We start from the raw sequence: 22,656 nt of genomic DNA on the forward strand, positions 1-22,656 counted from the left end.
TATAATAAGAGCTTATAGGCTACCACATATAAGGATTGAAATATCAATATCAATATAGATACCGGTACCTCATACATTACAGTATGTACTATGTCCTGTTATAATATGGTACAATAGTGGGACATGGTATATACTTCTTAATGCTATCACCATACTAATGAGGTGATGTAACATGTGTTCATACGAACTGGTATTAAGGCATATATTTATGGGCATGGTGCAGCACGCATGGTACAATCCAATACACACCAGCAATTAAATCCTTGATCAAATAGACTAACCATATAAGGCCAAACCATGCCTAGCAATACTCAAACCGCATCAAATCATAACAAAACCATGCCACCCACAACAAATCATTCTCAAACTACGTTAAATAATGAATGAACCATGCACTCTTGGCACAAGACTATGCCAATGATGCCGGAGTGCCTAAGCCGCACATGCCACTGCATGAGTCGTGAGTCTCTGCTGCACAGGTTGTGAGTCCAAGCTTCATGGGTCATAGGTCCTATACACATAGGTCTCGGAACCCAACATGAGTTTTATCTTGTTAGGAAAGTTCAATGTTAGTTCATTCTAGAGAGTTCTGATTTTTATGAACTTTTTTTTTTGAGAACTTTTGATATTATTAGGGAAGTTAGTGATTAGGGTTCTTCGAGTTAGAATAGAACTTGGAATCCCACATTGGAAAGTTGAAGAAAGGTCCCTGTATACTACATTACTAATAAATACCTCCATTGGAGCTCCTCTTGTAATCATACTAGAGATACTTAAGTTATTGATTAGTAAGAATTCTCAAGTGGGAATTGTTATTGCCTTCTCCCTATTCTCTCTCTCCCCACCCTTTTGATAGATTCCTAGGGTTCGTGAGTGAACGTGTGCGAGATGTATCTTTGGAGCAGCCTTCAAACATGGTGTTTTTTGGCCTTGGAAGAGAGTAATCCACGGCTCCTCTTCTAACTACACTTCGCTCATGTGACATATGTGCCATAGTGGGGTTTCTACCTTGCCATAGTCAGTTGCACTGACATATCCTTCTTCAAGTTTTCAGCTCAAGTTCAACACCTCCCCGACGTTAGCCAACTTGCATGACATCATTCTACCTTGGATTGAACCATGTTAATTTGCACCACTGGAACCGAATTATCACACTAATTGTCACCCTCACATATTAACCTTCAGCAACCTTGAATATTCAATGTTGACACCCCAAAATACCCTCCACAGGGTGTTAAATGTGATCATGCTAATTGATGTTTTTAAAGGCATGCCCAAGGTCCACGTTACATGGAATCAGTTATGTGTACCACGTACACCATCCAAACATCATATCCTTTCAATATCTAAGAATTTAAGTTTCATAACAATGTTCATGTTTTAAGCGTCAAGTGGAGGTACTTTACATAAGTCTGAAGGGACCAGATAATAAAGCCTACGGCACAGTTGAGGTGCAAGCTGCACCTAGACAACCTCAACAGTCAACACCTTGCCTACTACAAGGTGAGGCAAATTGATCAAGGTGCTTACACCTTGTTGAGGCATTGAGGTACAAAAGAGCTGCAACTTTGTGATTGTTGTTGTATGTCTGTAAACATGAGTGGCTAGGAGCACATTGTGTGTAATTGAAGTGTCATGATTATTCTATGTATTTGTGTTTGTGTGTGTGTGTGTGTGTGTGTTGTGTGGGTGCATATATTGTAACGTATGCATGTGGGTTTCTATGATCCTTTGTTGGTATGGCTGGAATTACTTAGATGTTTTTTACATGCTTTTATGTCTTTATCAAGTTTGTTTCTATTATATGCATAAACATATATATGATATACACACATACATAGATAAACATTCACACAGCCACACATACATCTATAGGTCACGTACTCTCATAAGATTGTATATACCCTGGGTTTCAAATATCCCAATAGAACAAGGGAATAGTTGGAAGCCAACATGGAAAGCGGCTCCGAACATCAAGGTATCGGAGGACGCTTTGTATCCTAAATATTGGGGAAAATTAATAAAACCCACCTTTTGTACTTTAACATACGAATTGTCGGCTTTTGGTACCATGCTTCAACATGAGCATGCCTTGGGCATTGAGCCTAAGGTTTACTAGTGCGTAATATTCTGTATGGGGCATACAGAATCATATTGGTATTGAAGAAAGATTGTACTGAATGTACGAAGTCTCAATACACTGAACAGACCCCCATACCAACTATATCGACACTATACTAGCTTAGTCTGCTACCGAATCAAGTAGTACCGAAACAACGAATCTTGCTTGAGTCTTTAATAACTTTGATGCCACAATCTTGTTATAACCTATTTACCATCATGTTCCATCGAGCCATCAAATACTACAACCAAATTGATAGATAGTCAGCATCTTGGTAAAGGAGCTATAAATATGAGATTTTTGGTCAAGCAATGAGATATATTCAGGTTCTTCAATGCATCATGATGGTTGATGGATCAGAAGAAAACATTAGAGCCCAAGTTCGTCATACTAGTATTGGGCCTCATATAGCCAGTGACTAGTTCAGTACAATACTAGTACATACTATACCAAGCTAGGGCATACGAACTAGGAGGGAGAGGGAGAGGGAGAGGGGGAGAAAGATAGAGATAGAGAGGGAGGGAGGGAGAAAAGGGGGCTTATGGAAAAGGGGGAGAGGAAGGGAGACGAGGGGGCTTAGGATGAGAGGGAGGAGAAAAGAGATCGAGGGGGGAGAAAGGGAAGGAGAAGGGGGGAGAACAGGGTGCATACATGGAGAGCGACGGCATCGATCGGCATCGAAGAAGGGGCAGGAGAGAAAGCATAGACGAAGGCGGGAGAGAGAGCGAGCTAGCGATGGAGAGCCCTCTCAAAGACTCTTAAACCACTGAAAGAGGGAGAAAGGGCTTATGTAAATTTAACCATCCCGATAAACGAAACTATCCTATTTGGTGTTGTTTCGGTTTGGTACAAGCTAAACTACCTGGTTTGGATCGATTCAGCAAACACTGATTAGATCATTAGAGTGACCCAACTGTTAGGAGATCAAAACACCATGAACTGGGTTTACTATGTTTGGCTGTATTTTGGGTTTTACCACAAGAAAGATGAGACAAAAGCTTACCCTCCCCTAGTCTCTTGTTTCTCTACTCTCTCTCAATATTGCATGGTGACTATGGTCCATCAATTAGGGTATCAAAAGGCCATGAACCAATTTTATTATGTTCTAGTTTGGTTTTGATTTTCATACAAGAAGGATGAGAGAAAGACCTAGTAATGCTCTCCTCTATGTCCATCCACCATTCCATTCTCTCCAGTCCTCTTATCTTCTTTTTCCTCCTTTCCCTCCTTCCTTCCATGTTTATCTTCCCTGAAGTCAACTTATATAGACCAGCTCTTAACTATTTACAAAGCAGCCCACAAACCTTAAATGCACCTGAATGATCAATTCAGCAATTCAAACTTGTTCCCCATCCACCTAAGCTTTCAAAGCAACCCTTTTTTTTTCCCTTTTTTCCAAGAAAATATTTTAACCCTATACACGAACATAAATCTGCGATCAGTCACTCAAAAGTTCTTAAAGTTTGCTCCTTTTATAAAAATCCTATGCTATAATCCCTTTTACCAACCTGAAATCCTACAACTTCTCAATATTTCTTTTTAGCAGCATGTGCCTCTCAATATTTCTTTTTAGCAGCATGTGCCCAATAAAAAAAGCACATAGATAAGTCCGCAAAGAGTGGTCTGTGCAGTAAACATATTATGATACTCATGCCATTTGCCTGTCGCTTTCTTAATTCCAATATTATCCTCCATCAAGGTTCATCATCTCAATACCGTACCTTGTATCAGTGCCATCCTATTACTATTTCAGTATGCGATACAGTCCAAGATGGCAAGGCATACTGAGTGTCAGTACAATACGAGATTGCATAATGGTTTGGTACCAATATGGTACAGTGCGGTGCCGATCAGTATGGCAAACATTGACCTCCATCAGGGGACTTCATCAAACATGCAAAGGAACTGGCATTATTTAAGAAGCATAGGATGGCAACAAATGGATACTGGGCTCACAGATTGGGGCAACCATAAAAAATTGGAAACACAAGATGAAAGGCATGGTCATCTTTTATCACAAGAAAGAAAGTACTTGTCATATCAGATAAATAGATAGCCAAGAACCATCCATTTTCTTTTCTTTTCTTTTTTTTGTGGGAGAAGAGACATCCATGTTTAAGTTCAAAATATGAATTGGTAAATTTCAAATGATGTGTAGATTCATTAGCTTAGGAATACGTCAGCCTAATTTATGCAAGCATCAAATAGAATATAGACAATGCCAAAGTGGAGAAATTATTAACAGTGGAAAGTTTATGCAAGTGGTAGTGCCTAAAAGAACCCTACTAAGGACCAGAAATAGAGAGTAGAGGTTAAAACATAAGACTAAGGACAAAAGCCAGTAGAAAACAGCAGCCAGTTGACCTCTACTAACCAAAAGGAATAAGGATAAAAATATTCATATGTGAAACATACTGAACAATGAATAAAAATGAATTATTTATCTAGAAGGCAGCATTGCAGTGGTATCAAGTTGAAAAGAAAGATTTGGAATTAACCCCAAGTCTCAAAAGTTTAGTCTCACAACATGCCACAAGTTTTATATAAACACACAGAAAAAAGGCATCTCAACACATAAGGCTTCCGCCACTGCAGGGTCTAGGGAAGGTCAAATGCATGCAGTCTTAACCCATGTGTGGAAAGCCCTTGTCCATGTTTCAAACCCATGACACCTAGGTCAAAATGGAGCAACCATACTGTAGCACCAAGGCCCACTCTCTACATGTAAAAATGTAATAAAACAGGTATTCCAGCAAACTTACAAACTCACAAGGGTTTGCAAAGCCAAACAATAACAGAAAAAAGTTCACTGATGTTCTAGCAACACACTGCTTTTTTTACTTTCCACTTCAGATTTGGCATAGTTACATATTGTCTGGTTTCTATTTATGGAAAAAAAAAAGTTCCACACAGATCCATGAAACTATTGGCATAGAAGTTCTTACCAAATGCTTACATCAGCTATTAACCTTAGGTGTGCAGCAAAACCTAAAACCAACATCTCTTATAACAAAAAGCAGGCTGTGTGTGACAATATGGTGGCAATATAAGCAAATGGTACAACATGACAGATTTTTTCTTCACATGTTTTTAGCATATTTGAAGGAGTACAAAATAAAAGAGCTCAATTTTGCGACCTAAATAGAATTTGAAACATTTCATTTCCTTCCAGAAAACCTACAAACAGCAACAACCAAACTTCTCCTTAAAAATTAAAAGGTTTAACTAATCAGGTTACCTGGATAGCAACTTCAAGTTTCAACCTCAAATTGGACCGCTCCTTACCTTCCTCGCCTTCTTCGAGTAGCTATATCAAACAAAAAAACGAATGTTTATATAAACAACAAGGCCACTTTCTGAGATCCTACCCAGACCATAATAACTGTTTGGAGAAAAAACAACTCATATCAAGCCTAGCATCCACACACCAACCGACTATCCCCTTCCAATGCACATGTTCTCATTCAGTCATTCATCCAAAAAGACATTATAAGAGAAACACATGAAGTTGGTCATCAGTTACACAAAACAAAAACTGATTAACAAGAAACATGCATAAGCCAAATGAATTATTTTGAAAAAAAAAAATAATAAACGGAAGAATCATGTATGACCTAGCAATATGAGACTTCTATTTGTGCTTACATTTAAAGAATCCGTAAGGATGATATAGTGCATCTTCAATTGGATATTGAAGATCAGGGTACAACATCATATAATTCTATATTTAGATATAGCATTTCAGGCCACATATAACAATGTCATGCAAGAATAAAGAAAAAGTCCACCACCTCCCATAGAAGGCATGAAGTATAAAGCAGGTACGTCGAATTTACCTCTCTATCTGATATGTACACTTCATTAATGTAGCCTTACCCATGAGTTCCAAGGCATTTGGGAGCAATTCATCCCAAGACATGAGACAGAGAATTGATATCCAGTATTGCAAAGATAATGAATTTCTTGTACAAGCAGCTCGAGTGCTCAGCAAGATGAATGTTTATGATTTGAGAATCAATACCACCAAAATCTCTGAGAAGTCCTAGTTGTTACTAGAGTACTAAAGACAAAAATGCAAGATGTCAGTGCCCTTTGGAGCACCATCTCCCCCAACTCCCCATCCTTCACTGATCCATGTCAGATCTAATAATGAAAGAAGACAAATCTATGAGAGATTTCATGTCACTCAACATGGACTCTATCACAGTTTTGGCCATGATCATGTTAACGAAAAAAATTGGGACAGCAATTGCAACAAGCTGGCCAACATATTGGCCATTGCAGAAATTCTGACTCTATGGTAGGTAACCAATTCCTCAATAAAGAGGGTTCAGGCTGTTCCACAGTCCATGCTTCTAAACCTTTTCTAAATAGCAAACATGACGCCTGCACCCTGCACACCCTTCAGCATTCTACTCCAATAAGATAGGTAACTACCAATATCATAATGCTCCATTATACTACCAAAGGTACCATCAGCATCACCAATATGATGTCCTGCATTATTGCCTAGTATGGCATGTAAATCTGTAATTTCTAATTAAATTCCATGTAGATGTCAATAACAAGTTCTTGCAGAAAATGGATATTATTTAGCTATGAACCATGCTGAATACAACCAGTATTTTTCATGCTTTGTCTGATTTTGCATCTGCTAAAGTTTTCATTGTACAGAGCGAGTAAAGGAACATGCTCACAGGATTCAATTTGCCAAGTAATCTAAATAACCTTCAATATACACTTAACCATCTTTCCCTACAGGAACTTGATGCAGGCAAGTTTTTCTAAAGGATCTTAATGTGGGATCATCACATCCTTCTCCAAATCATGGATGCTTCAATGCCACTTCCTACAGCATCACCATTCTTCTATGAACTTTATTTTTAGTTAACTAGGGATCTAATAGTCCACAGAGAAATTTGCAATAACAAGCTGCTTTTTCCCTATACTTTCTCATATCTATCCGTTTAACAAAAGCATGAAACTTGCAATTTACTTGGTAAAATAACTGTGGGGATTGATATCCTGAAAATTTTGGTATCAAAGTACAGACTGCTCACTTCATTGTTAGTTTATTTCCATGACAATTTCACAAGATGGCTGTACACAGTATACTCAAGATTACTTAGTCAAGGCCCACATATAATACCACTTACACTTCTATCATTTAGTCATCTTTTCAAGTGCTCATCAGAAAAATGACAGCAACAAGTTCACTCCTGAATATAGAAAAAGATTTCCCTTTAACAAAGATTCAATCATATTAATGTCCCAACTGATAATGAGCAATATGAATCCACCTAATGCATATTGCCAGAAAATAGGTGCTTTGATGCTTCATGATGATCTCTTCTTGTAAGGATGCTTTGTACAATTTAACAGGTCCCTGAATCTACCAGGTCTGCATCTCACTATAAATTCATGCTTGATAAAGCTCCAACATAAAATCTCACATTAGATCTCATGTGTATGTATATTCAAGTCCAGAAACTTAAATCGGCAGGTTTAATCCCCAAACAAATTGTTGCATTTTCATCATCTACAGGGGAAACCAGTTTGACCATCTTTACAAACTTATTTTTGTTCCCTTGCATTCTTTGTTCAAATAATCAGAAATATATTATTAACCATAAAGTATTCTATAGTATATAAATCAAAACGAAATGATTTGATGTGCCTTTTGGGTGTACAAAAAGCATCCACATCTAATCAGTACCAGTCTTTATTGAGCACAAAATTTCTATGTTCTCTGTGACCTTACGAACAGGTGCTCACATGCAATATTTCACAACAGACTAGTCATGCTTCCTGCACAATACTGAAGCTCCACTCATGTTCAAGTAAACAAATTCTCCAAATAGATTCCAATGAATTAACAACATAACACTTTGTATCAGAAGGATACATTACAGATCACATCGAACCTCTCATTAATATGTTGCTGGTTGAAAATGAGTTTCTTTCAGAATTCAAAACTCATATCTCCATAGATGACTTCAAAACATCTTCCCAAACAAGGTTTCTACAAAAAAAGAGGCATCCCCCCTATTCTTGTCAAAAAATGTTCTACAATTATGTTGGAGGTTTCATCTGTTTTCTCCAATGCATACAATTTTCTTTAAGCTGGTAGTCCAATATGTTTTTATCCCACGGTAGATCACATGAAGCTTTCAGGGGAAAATCAAACAGTTTCCTTAATACAAGTCCTTCCAATCTCAGACATTGAAACATGCTTTATGTGGCCTCAAAAACTATCCTCACATATTGTTTAATGAACTTTAGTTCAGCTTTTCTCCGTCATGAATATTCCTGTTCGTGCATGACATGCTTCGGGTGCCAAAAAATTTTGATACTTTCTTCAATCATCCCAGTCTAGTCGTCACGGCAGGCAAGGATACAATTAAAACACATTATTATACATGATAGTGTTTGAAGTAGGTTTATATGTAGAAAAAATTGGGAATTTTATGTTGTTTTTTTGGCATGAAATTCAATTATAATACAAATCTACATTGCTCATGCTGTTCCTAGCAGCACCAGTGGTTAGGAGAAATACATCCCAATCAGCACGCCTATTTTCTCAACCATAAAAATTAGCAGCAATGAAGATGGTCTTTTCTGAAATACTAGTCAAACGTTGCAGCATAACAGGCTTTAGTATTCCACACCTAAAACCTTGCTCTGATTTTTGCAATTAATCAGTTGTTTCAAATGTTATAGACTCCATACATTATAAACCAAGACAAAACAGGATATCATGCTTTATCTCTACAACACTCAATCAAGGTCACTTGGTATTCCACCACATAGTCCACCTTTGTTGTGATGATTTCATTGAAGTTGACGTACAAGAGCAGCAAAATGTGGCTCCTTTCTTTCCAGTTATTTCATGTCATGTACATCTATAAACTGTAGTTGCTCAATTCAGTTCAGAAGCAAAGTGACAATCATGTCAACATTTAAAAGATCGGTGGCCTTAGGACCCATCTATAATGATAAAATGTATACTAAGATGCACAAAAATCCTTACAGCAAAATAAAAAATTTAAGAACTTATAACAGATATAACAAAACACAATCATATAATGACTGGAACTCTTTGTAAAACAAAAAATTATCCTCAGGAAGCTACAAGGAAATGAAAACTTAAATTAATAAAATAACACCATATGCAATTTCACGATATTAATTAGATAATTACATGATAGCATATTAAACAGTAAGCTACTTGAGGGCCTGTTAGATGCCTGCCTCATATGTTTGCTTGATAGGTGGCAAGGGTTGAGAAGACAAAGTTAGAAGTTAAATGGGTAGGAACAGTGAAGATACTAGCTCTACGATCCAGAGATTGCTGTGCATAAATCACTTTTGAATTTCAGGAGCCCTTAAATCTTGGGATGGTGGGATCTTGAGCCTCCCCAGATCCTTCCTCCCCTTCCTGCCATATTTTTCTGAGCCCTCCGATGTTTTTCTTACGTGTGCGAGAGTGTGTGTGTGTGTGTGTGTGTGTGTGTGTAGTTGTTTCTTTTTCTTTTACAGTAGTTGGTTTCAAAATAGCTCAGACCTCAAAAGAACATACCTGAGGTACAACGCGCTTGAAGGTTCCAAACTTCCCAACAAAAGCATCCAGAAGGCGCCCCTAAAAGTGAGAAAAACAAAGATGTATAGATTACCTGACTACGAGGACTATTACATACAGCATGTTATATTAGATTATTAACGATTTAAATATTCATACCAATAAAACTCGTGCTTCATCCATGCTTGGTTGGTCAACACCTTTTTCATATATTGGCTCAACCTAAGATGCACAACCCCACCAAAAGTCATCACAAAAGTAAACGCATTATGCACAATCAAATCTTGGTCTTTTATTTTCAAATTTAATCATACTCCATGCAATATGCATCTATTTGAAATATGAAAATATCATGTCCTTGAAAAAAAATGTCATTAAACCCAGGAATAATAAATGTTCACACCAGATTAAGCAACAGGCGGGCACAAGTTGTGTGAGAGACAAGGGTTAAGGATGAATCGTGCATATTTCTCGAGAACAGATATATAATCCGAGACAACTGCAAAACAATAAATCCTTGTTAGCTTGAAAAGAAACTGGAGCATGCTGCAAATTCCAAAGCCAGTCAACTATGATATTGAAACTTGAAGCTACATGGGCATGAAAAGGCATTGATTAATTAGCTCATCTATCCTCCAAAATTGGCTGACAGAACATTCCCTGAAACGATCTTTATTCACCACTTTCACCTTCACCATGAATAGATCAGGAAGATCCAAAGAATAATACATTAAACTTCATGGTGACTGGACAAAATGCGAACAACATGTTTTCATGTGATCCATTTCAAAGACGAAAAACACACAACAATGACAATGATCATGATGATAAAAACCTGCTAAAATGCATTAATTAAATATCACTTGAAAAGACAGCTAAGAAGTTGGGACCCAACCTTACAAAGCCTGTCCACCAACTCAAAGACATTAGTGTGGTTTGAAGTCGCAAGTAACATGGGCCAAAATTTGTAAGCCAATAGGTGCCAGTGGCATAATTTAGATGTCGCCATGTTCATCTTTTGAGTTTCGATGACATTAAAAATGTCATATAATTAAATATGATGCAAGCATAAATTTGCTTGTATATCCAGGATGGTTCTTGGAACAAAATCACTTCCTTCCCAATGAACAAAAGGTTGGTTTTTGCAGTTCAGCAATTTATTCTTTCTCTTAACATACAAGAGTCATCCCATCAATTGGTCAGTTTTGTGATACATAATTTAGTCGAAGACATTGCCAACTTTCAAAGATTAACTAAAATTCTGGCAACCTTTATATATCTATTATATTACTCAAAGAAAACTCCTTAGCAATGCATGAGAAGGGGAAGAGAGGGGAATCTGCCTCCACATCACATGCATTGCAATGGCATATTCTGGTGTACATTAAGGTAACATTTGGTGACCCAAATGAGATCACCATGGTAATCTAAGATGACCAGTGATCCGAATCCTATAGTGATCTGATTACCAGTGATCTAAGATTACTGCATTTGGTAGGCCCTGATCCAGTGATTAAAGATCTTCAAGCATCCACAAATAACCTATTTGATATTATATGGGAATCTAAGATCATTGATTATATAACACCAAAATTACCCATAATATATTCAATAAAAATATATTCATTAATCAAATATAATATACCATAAATAAAATATTACTATATTTATTAATATATTAATAATTAGTATATTCTATAAAAATATATTTATTAGTCCTATAAATTATTAATCCTATAAAAATATATTAATTATTATTATAGAATTAATATTTTTATCTATACTTATCATATATTATTTGATAAAATGAATATTTATTTTGATTAAAAATAAGGCAAATAGAAGTAATATATTAAATATTTTTATTATATAAATATAAAGTATAATAAGATATTTGTACTATAATTTAAAATTATCATTGAATCATAATATGATTAACAATATATTATAATGTAATATATGATAAATATAATATATAATATCCAATATAATATAATATTATATATACAATATTGATATAATATATTAACAATATATTGATGTACCTTTTTTTACTAGATTGAGGGATATTTTTGTCCTTATATTTAAATCCAAGATCACTGCTTGGGGGTGATCTTAGATTTTCGATCTTGAGGACGAATATCCCATCACTGAGTTAGGGGGTGATTTGAGGAGTGGGGGTGATTTGAAATCACTGTCACGTAAAATCACTATGGTGCAACCAAACACGGTGATCTCATCACCTCCACCCACATCAATCTTGATTTTGGGTAGATCACTCCATACCAAATGCCCCTAAGCTCATCCAACCATTGAAAAAACATCTTCACTTTAAAAAAAATTATACAGAAAAAAGATATACACAAATTCCAAAATTCACCTAATATCTTTCAAAATGTTCTAGTTGCTGATACTTCCTTGTCCCAAAAGCTAAACCTAATTTTCCATTTAAACAAATTAATCCTAGCAACTATATAAAAGTATCAATATTGCTTCTATGTGAAAACTTTCATACTTCCCAAAATGCCCTCATACTTTGTCAACTGGGAGATCGATTACATGGACCCTTTTTACTCAACTACTTATTTTATCCAATCGGAAGATAGAATACATGGATCCTTGGCACACAACTACGTTGAGTTAATCCAAATTCCAAAGAGATAAATATATCCATGGGACTTAACTAAGGTAACCATATTTAATTCCAACACCAAATACCCTCTTCATACAAATTACTAGCATGCTGGATCCATCTAATACAACAAGTTATTCTCTTCACATGAAACTCCTTAGTAGCTGATGGTCAAATCTTATTCAGACATAATTATTATCCATGCATATAGCTCCATATCTGCAGGCGACACTTGGCAAAATGATGAGGTTGCTCAATTCTAACCTGGGTGTCATACGTCCAAAATATGGAAACAGCCTCTCTGCATGCAAGGACATGGCTGTGCACATCTCACCCTCTCCAGATCCTGCAAAGGCGGGAGCCTCACGCACCGGGACAACCTTTTTTTATATTGCTTCATATCTGGTTCTTTCTCAATTTCAAGACACCTTCAGATCCAGTCACATGGAGGCCAAGCTTCCAGATCAGGGGCTTCATCAAACAAGGCTCTAATCTTTTCTGTCGTCCCACACAAGACAACACAATGCAAAGTCCAATGGCATTCACAGCTGCTCTAATGACAAAATCCCAACTCAATGTTACCTACCTCCCCTCCGATCATGCTCACCCTTTTACAAAACATTCTCATCCAAAGTGATGGCCTAATTTCAAATTGTAAACATCTAATTCTAAGATGAGTTCTATCTGCCACAATGAACATGTCAGTCAAATCATGGAATGGGTACTTGAAGCTGGGTTATGGCTTAAGACAATATGGTAAGAGCAAAATGCTTGCCAGAAAAAGGCATGCAAAGTCTGTTTGTACAAGATTGAAATCTTAATTGGCTTTTGTGACAAAGAAGATTAAATCTTAAAGCATTGGAACCCGCCCTAAATTCTCCTTCAACTGGTTAATAGCTTAACCTTCATATGCACATGCACTTCACTGGTTGCTTTTAAAATAAAGATTGCTAAATAATCGCTAAATAGGAACTCTGATTTCCTTGAAATTTTGGTTCTAATAAACCAAAGAGTGGTTTGTGTTGGTTTCAAATTTACATGCATATGACACGAGATGAATATACAGTCAGGTTGTAGTGACTTCCGCATGATAAAGTTATGCAAAGTCAGGACCACAAATATAAGAAAGATATTCAGATTCCTCTGAGATTCCTTTTTCCTGCAAAAAATACATTAACAACAACTTGACAACTGAGTCACACCTTCAATCAAGAATGCTTGTTCAATCTCTGTTTTCAGTAGTACTATCTTGTTAAAAAAAATTATGAACTTATTGGGATTTCTTGGTTTAATGCTGCAAGTGAATATGAGAGAAGTGTCATCAACAAATTAATCTGCTTTTGTTAATATGCCAAAGACTACCTTATAATGTTATCATAAGCCTTTCACTAAAGCAAGGTCAATCTCTACCTCTTCTCACCCATGAGTTGGTTAGAGGTTTTCAATGCAAGGTTGATATCAAAAAGGAGGTTCTTTGGCATATCATATTATATTCGGTAAAGTTTGGATAAGAACCACGAGCTGAAGGGCCCCCCCCCCCCCGAAAAAAAAAGGGGCTATTCGAAAGGTATTACTTTGGGTTCCTTAACCCTACTTAGCTGGTGACTGGTGTTAAATTGTAGTACCATAAGCACTACCACATGAATAATGTGGTCACAGTTAAAGGCTATTGAATTGAATATGATACTTTTAAATTAGGCATATGAATATGAATATTTGAGCAATACTGGATATTCTAAATTCACGTTTTAAAATGAAATGACTTTGTTTATAAAAATACATATTTATATTATCATATGAATTATCTAGTTAAGGTGTTCATTGCTTATTGGGCTATGGAGCTCATTATGTGGCCTCTTCCATCCTTACAGATCCAAAGAATTAGTAGTGGACAAGGGTACTGCTATGGGCGTGCAATGAGAATCGAGAGCCAATCGTACCAATGAGGATTAGAATTAGTTTTTCCTTTCCTTATAGTTTAATATTGGAAACATTTTATAGATTTCTTTTTTTGACTTAGTGTTTGAAGAATAGTCGATGTAAGACACTTATGAAACAAAATTCTGGATAATTCTTGGATTATTAATTATTAGAATTTGGAGTTTAGTTGCTTTGATTTTATTCCACTGCATTAATTATGCTATAAGATTGGAAGCCTTGCATGCTTGAGGGGGAGCACACTATAAGTATGCAGTTATTGCCACATCGATTTGCCATTCGGGTTAGAGGCATGACAATTATAATGGTATTAGAGTAGACCGAGCCCATAGCCCATATGGATGAGAAGACACTACAGCACTGACCCACTTGGATTGAAAACGAGCTAATCGTGGTGATTATAATTGCACTTGTGGTGCTCGCGATAGGACTTGAATGGTTTTGAACTCTTAGCTTGGCAAGGACTCCAGGACTTCAACGAGAGGAGTACAGGAGGGCCTATGCAAGTGTTTGTTTAGTCTCATATCGGCTATGCACTAGACAGATAGGGTAAGTATACCGGGTCAAGGGATCCAAATGACACTTTCTAGCTAACCTTTTTAGTTGTGGTCCTATGTTGATACAGACATCTTATTTATATATTGACATTCCACTCCATGCTAGCTATTTTAAGTATAATGACTTGCTTCGTGATTGATGAGGTATGATCTAGAATCAAGGAGTGAAAAGAAGATTCATGTCTTTTTTGATGATAAAAAATTGAACAAAGTATTAAATGGTTCTATATAGAGTTCGTGCCTATTGGATTTCTGCTTTCCATAATCATAAAAGAACTCCCAAGCTAACAGAAAAGCCAATCATCATATTTTAAAAGAACAAACTCCACTACCAGATGGTCCCTTATTTGTAGGATAAAAGGAACGCATGGGCACCAAAAGTCCATATTCACTCATCATACAAGCCAAGAACCTCACTTAACAAATTTGTATCACTATCATAATTTATATGTTCATTTCTTTGTCATGTATTTAACTATTTGTTTTATTCAATGCATTAAATAAACCTCAGGGATTTTCTTCCTTAAAAAAACCAAAAAAACCCTATTCTTATGATCAGTTTAGATATAACAAAGGCAACTCACAAAACTTGAAGGCAGCTTTATCTCTACCTGTAGCAAATTATACCAACACAATTTAAACAAGAAATGCACCATGCATGACTTTGGATTAAACCTATAATTAATGAAAGGAAGCTAGCAGAAAGGATGAGAAAGGCCAAAGATGAGATCAACCCCACTAAGACACCTATTTTCAGTTTGGGACCATCAACTATTTTCCATTGCACAGATACACCTCCCTCTCCCCTCTAACATCTCGATGGCAGGTGGCATCATCGGCCTATCCTGAACAATAAGAGGATGCAAATCTAGCATGGAAATTTGATTAGGCACTTTGCGGTAAGAAATATTCAAGGCAATTCTGCCGAGCATGTTATTTACATTGCACAAGTTACACAAAAATGTACAACAGGGCAAGAAGTCTGATAATGATGTGGACAGTCGGCTGTTCTATGCCTTCATCAAGCCCATATTGTATTTATGCTAGCTCCTCTTGTAACAACATCGAACTTAAAGCCACCAAAAGAGGTGACAAGTTAACCAAATGGAACTTCCTAAGAAACTCCATGAATATATAAATGGCTATTGGCCAACTTCGGCAAGTCACGAGCCTTACATTACCGATGAAATGTCCAAAGCTGAAGGCTTATTTTATCAGAATTTGAATTGATGAATTTGAATATGTAAAGTGAAGTTAAATGTCTTTATCCGCGCAGAAAGTTGATTCAAGTTGAGAAACTTACAAAATCAAAGCAAAGTTTTTAAAAACCAGTATCAATGCTAAAAACGGTTTTCAATCGGACCAGTATAACATTGGACCTTGGATATTATACCAGCCTAGACACTGTCCCCCTCCCTGCCGCTCATGAGATGTCTGATAGTGATCAACCTGTGACTCCTGATACATGTGGCTGCACGTGCATGTGGCAATTGTAGGAAAGCAGCATCCTACTCAGGGTGGTAGGAAGTAGCACCGTACTCTCCTAGCTATTCTCATAGCTGTTGGAGGGATAGTGTGCAGAGTCAAAGGCCACTGGATAAGATTGGTGGAAGAATGTATAAGCATTATCTAATCCAAGACAAAAAAAAAAAATTTGTAACCTATACATAATGCAGATGCATACATCTACAATTTTTCATTCCCAAATTCAATTTATTTTATTTTCATTGACATTTTAATCCAAAAATATAAATAATTCAAAAAATTGAAATAGTTATTAAAAATTAAATCATTATGTTGTTGGATGTCATCCATCCTACAACATATCCAAAATCCAAGCAAAACAAAAAAAAATTAGCAAGTTCCCCTAATTTTCCCATCTATACCATTTTTTGGCTAGTTTTAAAAGAAAAGGAGGAAGAAGGACCTTACCGAATCTGACGGCCATCACCTCAACATTGTCAGCTTCATCTCCTAATCGAGAATTTCAGGACCTCCTCCACTCCCTTCCTCTCCTTTCTCCTCTTTTTTCTCTCTCTCCGTCCCTTTCTCATGGCTTGGGCAAAAGAAGAGGCAAAAAACCTCTCACGAGCTGCCTAAAAGGAAGGACACCCAACAGGTCCCTCTATCCCCCACCCACGAAAACATTAAAAAAAAAAAAAAAACTCGTCCCATGCAAGGCATCCACCAAATCAATTGAAACGGTGTTGGTGATCAGTACAACACATTTCAACCAAAACACTCAAAACGTGAACCATACCAGGTGAACCAAGGTCTGCACCAGTCGATATAGACACCTATGGACTCGACCTGGCACCCCATTTTAGGCAAGTTTGATGACTTGGAGGGCATCCTAGTGTGTTTTATGAGCAGCATCATATGGTACCTATTGTACCATTCAGTTCTGGCGGTACTCAAAACCTTGATCTAAACCACAATACCCTTTAAGGACGCATACTATGAACTTGACAAAGAGAATATGTCCTCTCCCGCAAAATGCAAGACCTCATTAACAACCACTACCTCATAACAGCAATGGAAGATCTGTTCCAGATAGAATGAGGGACTCTTGCTTGCTTGATTTTGTGAAGAACAAGCCTCATTAATTTGGTGAGAATTCAATGAAGGGAAAGCATGAATTGTAGCAAAGAAGAGCGATCATATAGAAACTCTTTTATCAAAATTTAATTAGCAAGCTCGTAAGGGAATATATAGATCAAGAATCACAATTTAGCTCTAAGTAAGAGAATTAGAGAACAGATAGAAGCATCTTGTTATCTTTCCTTGGAGCTAGCCATCACCACATCAGGTAGAACCAGATTCACAAAAGTCCCCAACTAAAATCAGAAACTGAGAGTACAGCTTATGTCAATGTTTGGGTTCCTAGTGATAGAGATGCGCAAAACTCGCTTCTCAGATACCATAATCAACAGATGGCGTATGATCTAGCTTATGGTGTAAGTATGAAAGAGTTGAAAGAGCTTTTTTCACATTCTATAGCCACTTGTTAAGAAATGAGGATTCAACAATTTAGCAAAGCAGACCCATCCAAGACCAAAGGAAGCCCTCATGCACTTCATGGATCACACCCCATCCCATATTCTTAACATTATATAGGTAGCTTCAGATATATAAATTAAGAATCTTGTAAAGTACAAAACGAAACTGATACATTCAGAAATGGTCAAAAATCTAGAACAGAAGTTGATAACTAAAATAGTTCCTACCACTTTTGCTATTTTGGAGCATCGAGTCTCATTCACATATGGGGAGGCTAAGCTTTGGCTGACTGGGTGACAAAATGGTGGAAGAAACATAACCAGAAGATGTTTTGGCCACAAGACTTGCCAATAATTTTGTCTAGAATGGCTTATATGGATAACATCTTTTACGGGACTTGATTAATTACCTAAAACCTAATTACTATTAAAATATTTTTAAAAAAATGACATATTAGATAATGAGGATAAAAAAACAGGAAAATTGAAAAAGCATCAATTTCCATCAATTTCCCAAATGACAACAGCTATATCAGAAAATTTTATCTCTTTTTCTAACTGTAAAAACAGCATATAAAGAATACATACAACAAAGCATGTATCACTGTCACAAAATTATCCAGGAACAAAACTGAAATAAAACAAGATAAAAATTGTCTAAAGTTCGTAAGCAAAACGATCATGGAATCTATTGTATGATTTAACTCTAAAAACATTTGACCACCTTACCATAAGAAAAACAAACACATGCATACAGTAAGGCAGGATGAACACTAAAATGGACAAAATACAACCTGAGGAAATGAAAGGTCCCCTCGAACATAATGCACCATTTCTGCAAGAATGTTATAAGCCAGCGGTCTTAATGTCTCAACACAAACACGGCCAGTCCCAATCAGAACCCTGAAACAACAAGGGTTCATTTCAGTAAACCATTAACATAGATATTGAGGTAAATAAATAAGTCAAAAACTTCACAACAAGAGGCACATCAATGTCTTAACTCTTAAGTGATAATGAACAAGATAGGTATTTCTTTCACAAGATGTGGTAGCTTATGACAGTTATCAAGGCAAAAAACAACACATGTGAGGAAGGCAATAACATCAGATCTATGCTGCTACCGCGAAGGTTTCCAAACATATGGGCCCGCTAAAATCCACTTATAAGCTTGTTACTACTGCATACTTGTATAAACTGCACCAGTTCCCCTTCATTAGAGTGGACAACTTAAAAGGGTGTCACAATGCATGAGATTCTCGCTACTACAGGATCTGACAGGGCCGGATGTATGCAACTTTTTCCCCACATGTGGAGAGGTTGTTTCCATATTTTGAACCTATGACACCCAGGTCATCATGACACAAAGTTACCATTGCGCCAAGAGTCACCCTCATTAGAGTGGATAATTTCATCCATAAAAGAAAGGGTTGCATATTGTTCAATGTTGAGATGGAACAAGACCCCCTTCATCTGCTTAGTCCAATATGCAAAAGCAGCATTCTTTCAAGCATGAAATGTTAAACAATATTAAGCACATGGAAGACTAAAAGCAAACTCTACAAAAATCGCCAACAGTTACTCAGTACCTCTCTTCCAAAAGCGTGTCAATAAGAGGAAATAGGCCTCGTCTAAAATCTGAGTTGAGAACATGCTTCAAAGCAACGAGCAGCTCCTGTAATGGTAATGCAATCAAAAAACTCAGATTTTCATTTTTACATTGAAAAAAAAAAAGCTTTTTTTTTTTTTTTCAGACAATGAGCCATTAGATCACACAAATCAAAAGCTAAATCTATGTATGCCTAACCCCCCACCTTTCTAATTGAAACCGAATCCGGACAGGTAACAAGCAAATTAACAATGCTCTTGCACATGTTCTCCTCATGAGGCCTAATGTACTCGGCATGACTCTTCAGCAGATAAGTAAGAAAAGAGAGTGTCTGAACCAAAATAAAAGGAAAAAACAGGAGTAAGATCCCAACTCAACTAAATAGAGGCGAGGAATAAATAGGTAGAGTGGAGTGGGGGGAAGAAGAAAAAACCGAACACAAACCTTAACTTGCGCGCCCTTTAACTCGACGAATTGGGTCTTAAGGTGGGAAGGGACCTTGTCGGGCCCTGGGATGGAGATGGCGGTGACCATGAGGGGCAGGAGGTAGGGTATGTTGGTCTGCACGAGCTTTGTGTAAAGCTGGAAGAGGAACATCACCACGAGGGGGCTCTCCGTGACGATCTTGAAGGAGCGCGTGCTCGGATTGAGCTGCCCGGCCCCGACGTAGGGCACCGCCAGGCCGCTGCCGCCAGCACCACTTCCACCAGTGGCACCATCGACAACCCTGGCATCGTCGGCCGTGGATGGAGGAGGGGGAGGAGGGGGGTTAGCGGTCTGGTTGCCGAAGAAGTGGGCAACGGTGGAGGGGAAGTTGCGGTAAATGGTGCCGACGAAGTCGAGGAAGGGCTGGACCTCGGCCTCGACGGTGGGGCGGAAGTTGCGGAGGAGGTCGAAGATGATGCGGATGGAGATGAGGGCGTTGTCCTCGTTGTCGTGGGTGAGGACCTGGAGGGATAGCTTGAGGAGGTCCTGGACGAAAGGGCGGAGGACCTCGCTGTGGGGGAGGCGGTTCAAGATCTCCACCACCACGTTCCGGAGCTTGTGCTCCGCGTTCTCCGTCAGCTGGGGGGTCGTCAGCTGGGACAGGATCACCGAGAAAGCCCGGAAGTAACACTTGAGGAAGTTGAGGTACTCCGACGTATGCGCGATCTCGAGGCTATCCCGCACCTCCATCACCATCTGGTGCCGAACGTGCACCGCTGTTGTGGGGTTTTTGTTGTTTGATTCCAGCATACAGGAAAGCAAAACAAGCATCAGAAGATGGAATTAGGGGAAATCCAGATCAAGAACAGAAAGCAGACAAGGATTGCTTACGGAGGTCGGGCTCGACGAGGCGCTGGGCGTGCTGCTCGTAGTTGAGGATGGGAGCCATTTCTGCTTCGAGGGAAGTAAACCCTAGCCCCGGGGAGGAGGAGGAGGGCACTAGGGTTTATGCGAAGGGGGAAGAGGGAAAGCCCGCCCCTTTGCTGGGTTTTTCTTCTCGGAGATTTTCGCTCTTTTGCCGGGTTCGCTGTTTCTTTTCCCGTTCCGTCTGCCGTTGTCTCTGTACACCTCTCGTCGGGGGAGTGGAGTCGAGTCGAGTCGAGACGAGGCTTTTTACATTCGCTCGGTGAAATTGGAAATAGGAACGAGAGCGTGGGATGTGTTTATCGAAAGTTTAGTCGAGTGTAACCGTACAGTACAACGGTAACTAAGATTACATGTCAATTTATTAAATATATATATATATATATATATTATTACATTCTTGTAATTAAAATCCATCCACATAAATTTAATAGAATTCAGCAAATTATTGACGATTATTGTTCGTCATTCATTCTACTACCATTACATGCGGTCGAGAATATGGATTGATATCAAAAATTTGAATAGACAGATATATAAACTATTATTTTATCATTATTTTGCCACTAAATATTATATTGTGACCCATAAAACAGATAATTACACTCTTACAATTACAACATATTCATCTAAATTAAATTGAAGTTTAGAAAGTCATTGATAATGTTCATCATTTATTCCATTACCATTATATGTAGCCAAGAATTTGGATTGACATTAAGAATTTAGATTGGCTGTAAACTATTAATTTACCATAGATTTACTATTTCGAATTCCATGAAACTGTTATTTACAATGACTGGATATTGTTTGAAAGAATTTTTTTCATTATTGATGATATATATTGTTTACAAATATTAATTTTTAAATTATTTTTTATTTATTTATTATCAAAATAAATGATTAATTTTAGAAAATGATAAATTATGTGATTTAGAACCCGTATGTTGCGGGCACAAAATTAGTTACCGATAATTTTTGTTTAGTCGCAAGTTAAACCTTTGGATCAAATGAAATGGATCATGGTGATTTAAAATATCATAGTTTAAAATTTTTCTGAAATTTTCAATCTAGATTATATTCAACTGAAAATATTTAGCAACCCTTTTAAAAAATTTATCCTACACTATATATAGAGAGAGAGATAAGCTAGAATTAGATCGATCAGATTTGGACTCGGATCCGATCAGATCAAAACACTATAATAGGAGTCTTATATCAAAGATCCAAGCCATTGAATGTGATTTATTATCTTAAAATTATTTACACACAAAAAATCATATGATTTGGAGATCTCTCGCTTATGCATCAAGTTGTAACATCTGGCCCATTGGGCCTTAAACCCAGTCCAAAAAAAAAAATAAAGAAGACTCCCGCAGGGAGTCTTTTTCTCCCGATCGGCTCCTAATCGGAGTCGGAAACCTCATCGGAGAGGAGTCAAACTCCTCTCCTCTGATTCTATTTAAAGGGGAGACCCTTCTCCCTTCTTCCTACTAAAGAATCCTGGAGCGAAACGGCGAAGATCATCGAAAATCGCCCACAGAAACCGTCACCGTGCCCGCCGTAATTCCTCACCGGAGAGGTCGCGGGAGCTCGAGGTAAGCATGTGGTTCTCTTCCTCTTTTCTCTCCCTTTCTTTCCGTACCGGTGTGCACGCTCGCCGGTGATCGGAGTCACCGGATTTTGTCGTGGGAGAGGTTTCTATTTTTTTTGGTTTTCGAACGTCGGTGGTCGTCGCCGGCCATCGGTTTGGAACCCTTGGGATGGCGGTGCGCTCTCCTTCGACTGCCAGCCATTCTCGTGTCGGCCGATCATCGGTCGACCAACCATATGAGGGGACCATTCGATCCCCTATTTCGTTTTTTTCACC

The 22,656-nt window shown here is 37.7% G+C and overlaps 1 protein-coding gene across 2 annotated transcripts in view; it reads right to left on the reverse strand.

The window, feature by feature from the left end:
• Positions 1-20,996, reverse strand: part of LOC105057860 (uncharacterized) — a 77,807-nt gene extending 56,811 nt beyond the window's left edge. For both annotated transcript variants that reach the window (XM_010940579.4, XM_010940578.3), the window contains exons 1-9: positions 20,754-20,996; positions 19,881-20,638; positions 19,642-19,767; positions 19,417-19,502; positions 18,622-18,730; positions 10,105-10,200; positions 9,861-9,923; positions 9,702-9,761; positions 5,361-5,429 (exon numbers count right to left, since the gene is read on the reverse strand). In XM_010940579.4, the coding sequence (XP_010938881.1) occupies positions 5,361-5,429; positions 9,702-9,761; positions 9,861-9,923; positions 10,105-10,200; positions 18,622-18,730; positions 19,417-19,502; positions 19,642-19,767; positions 19,881-20,638; positions 20,754-20,811 (1,425 nt within the window). In that variant the 5' untranslated portion in view covers positions 20,812-20,996. The remainder of the gene's footprint in view (positions 1-5,360; positions 5,430-9,701; positions 9,762-9,860; positions 9,924-10,104; positions 10,201-18,621; positions 18,731-19,416; positions 19,503-19,641; positions 19,768-19,880; positions 20,639-20,753) is intronic.
• Positions 20,997-22,656: the final 1,660 nt, after the last annotated feature.

Source organism: Elaeis guineensis, chromosome 14 (assembly GCF_000442705.2).
Source record: "Elaeis guineensis isolate ETL-2024a chromosome 14, EG11, whole genome shotgun sequence".
NCBI classification, from domain to species: domain Eukaryota; kingdom Viridiplantae; phylum Streptophyta; class Magnoliopsida; order Arecales; family Arecaceae; genus Elaeis; species Elaeis guineensis.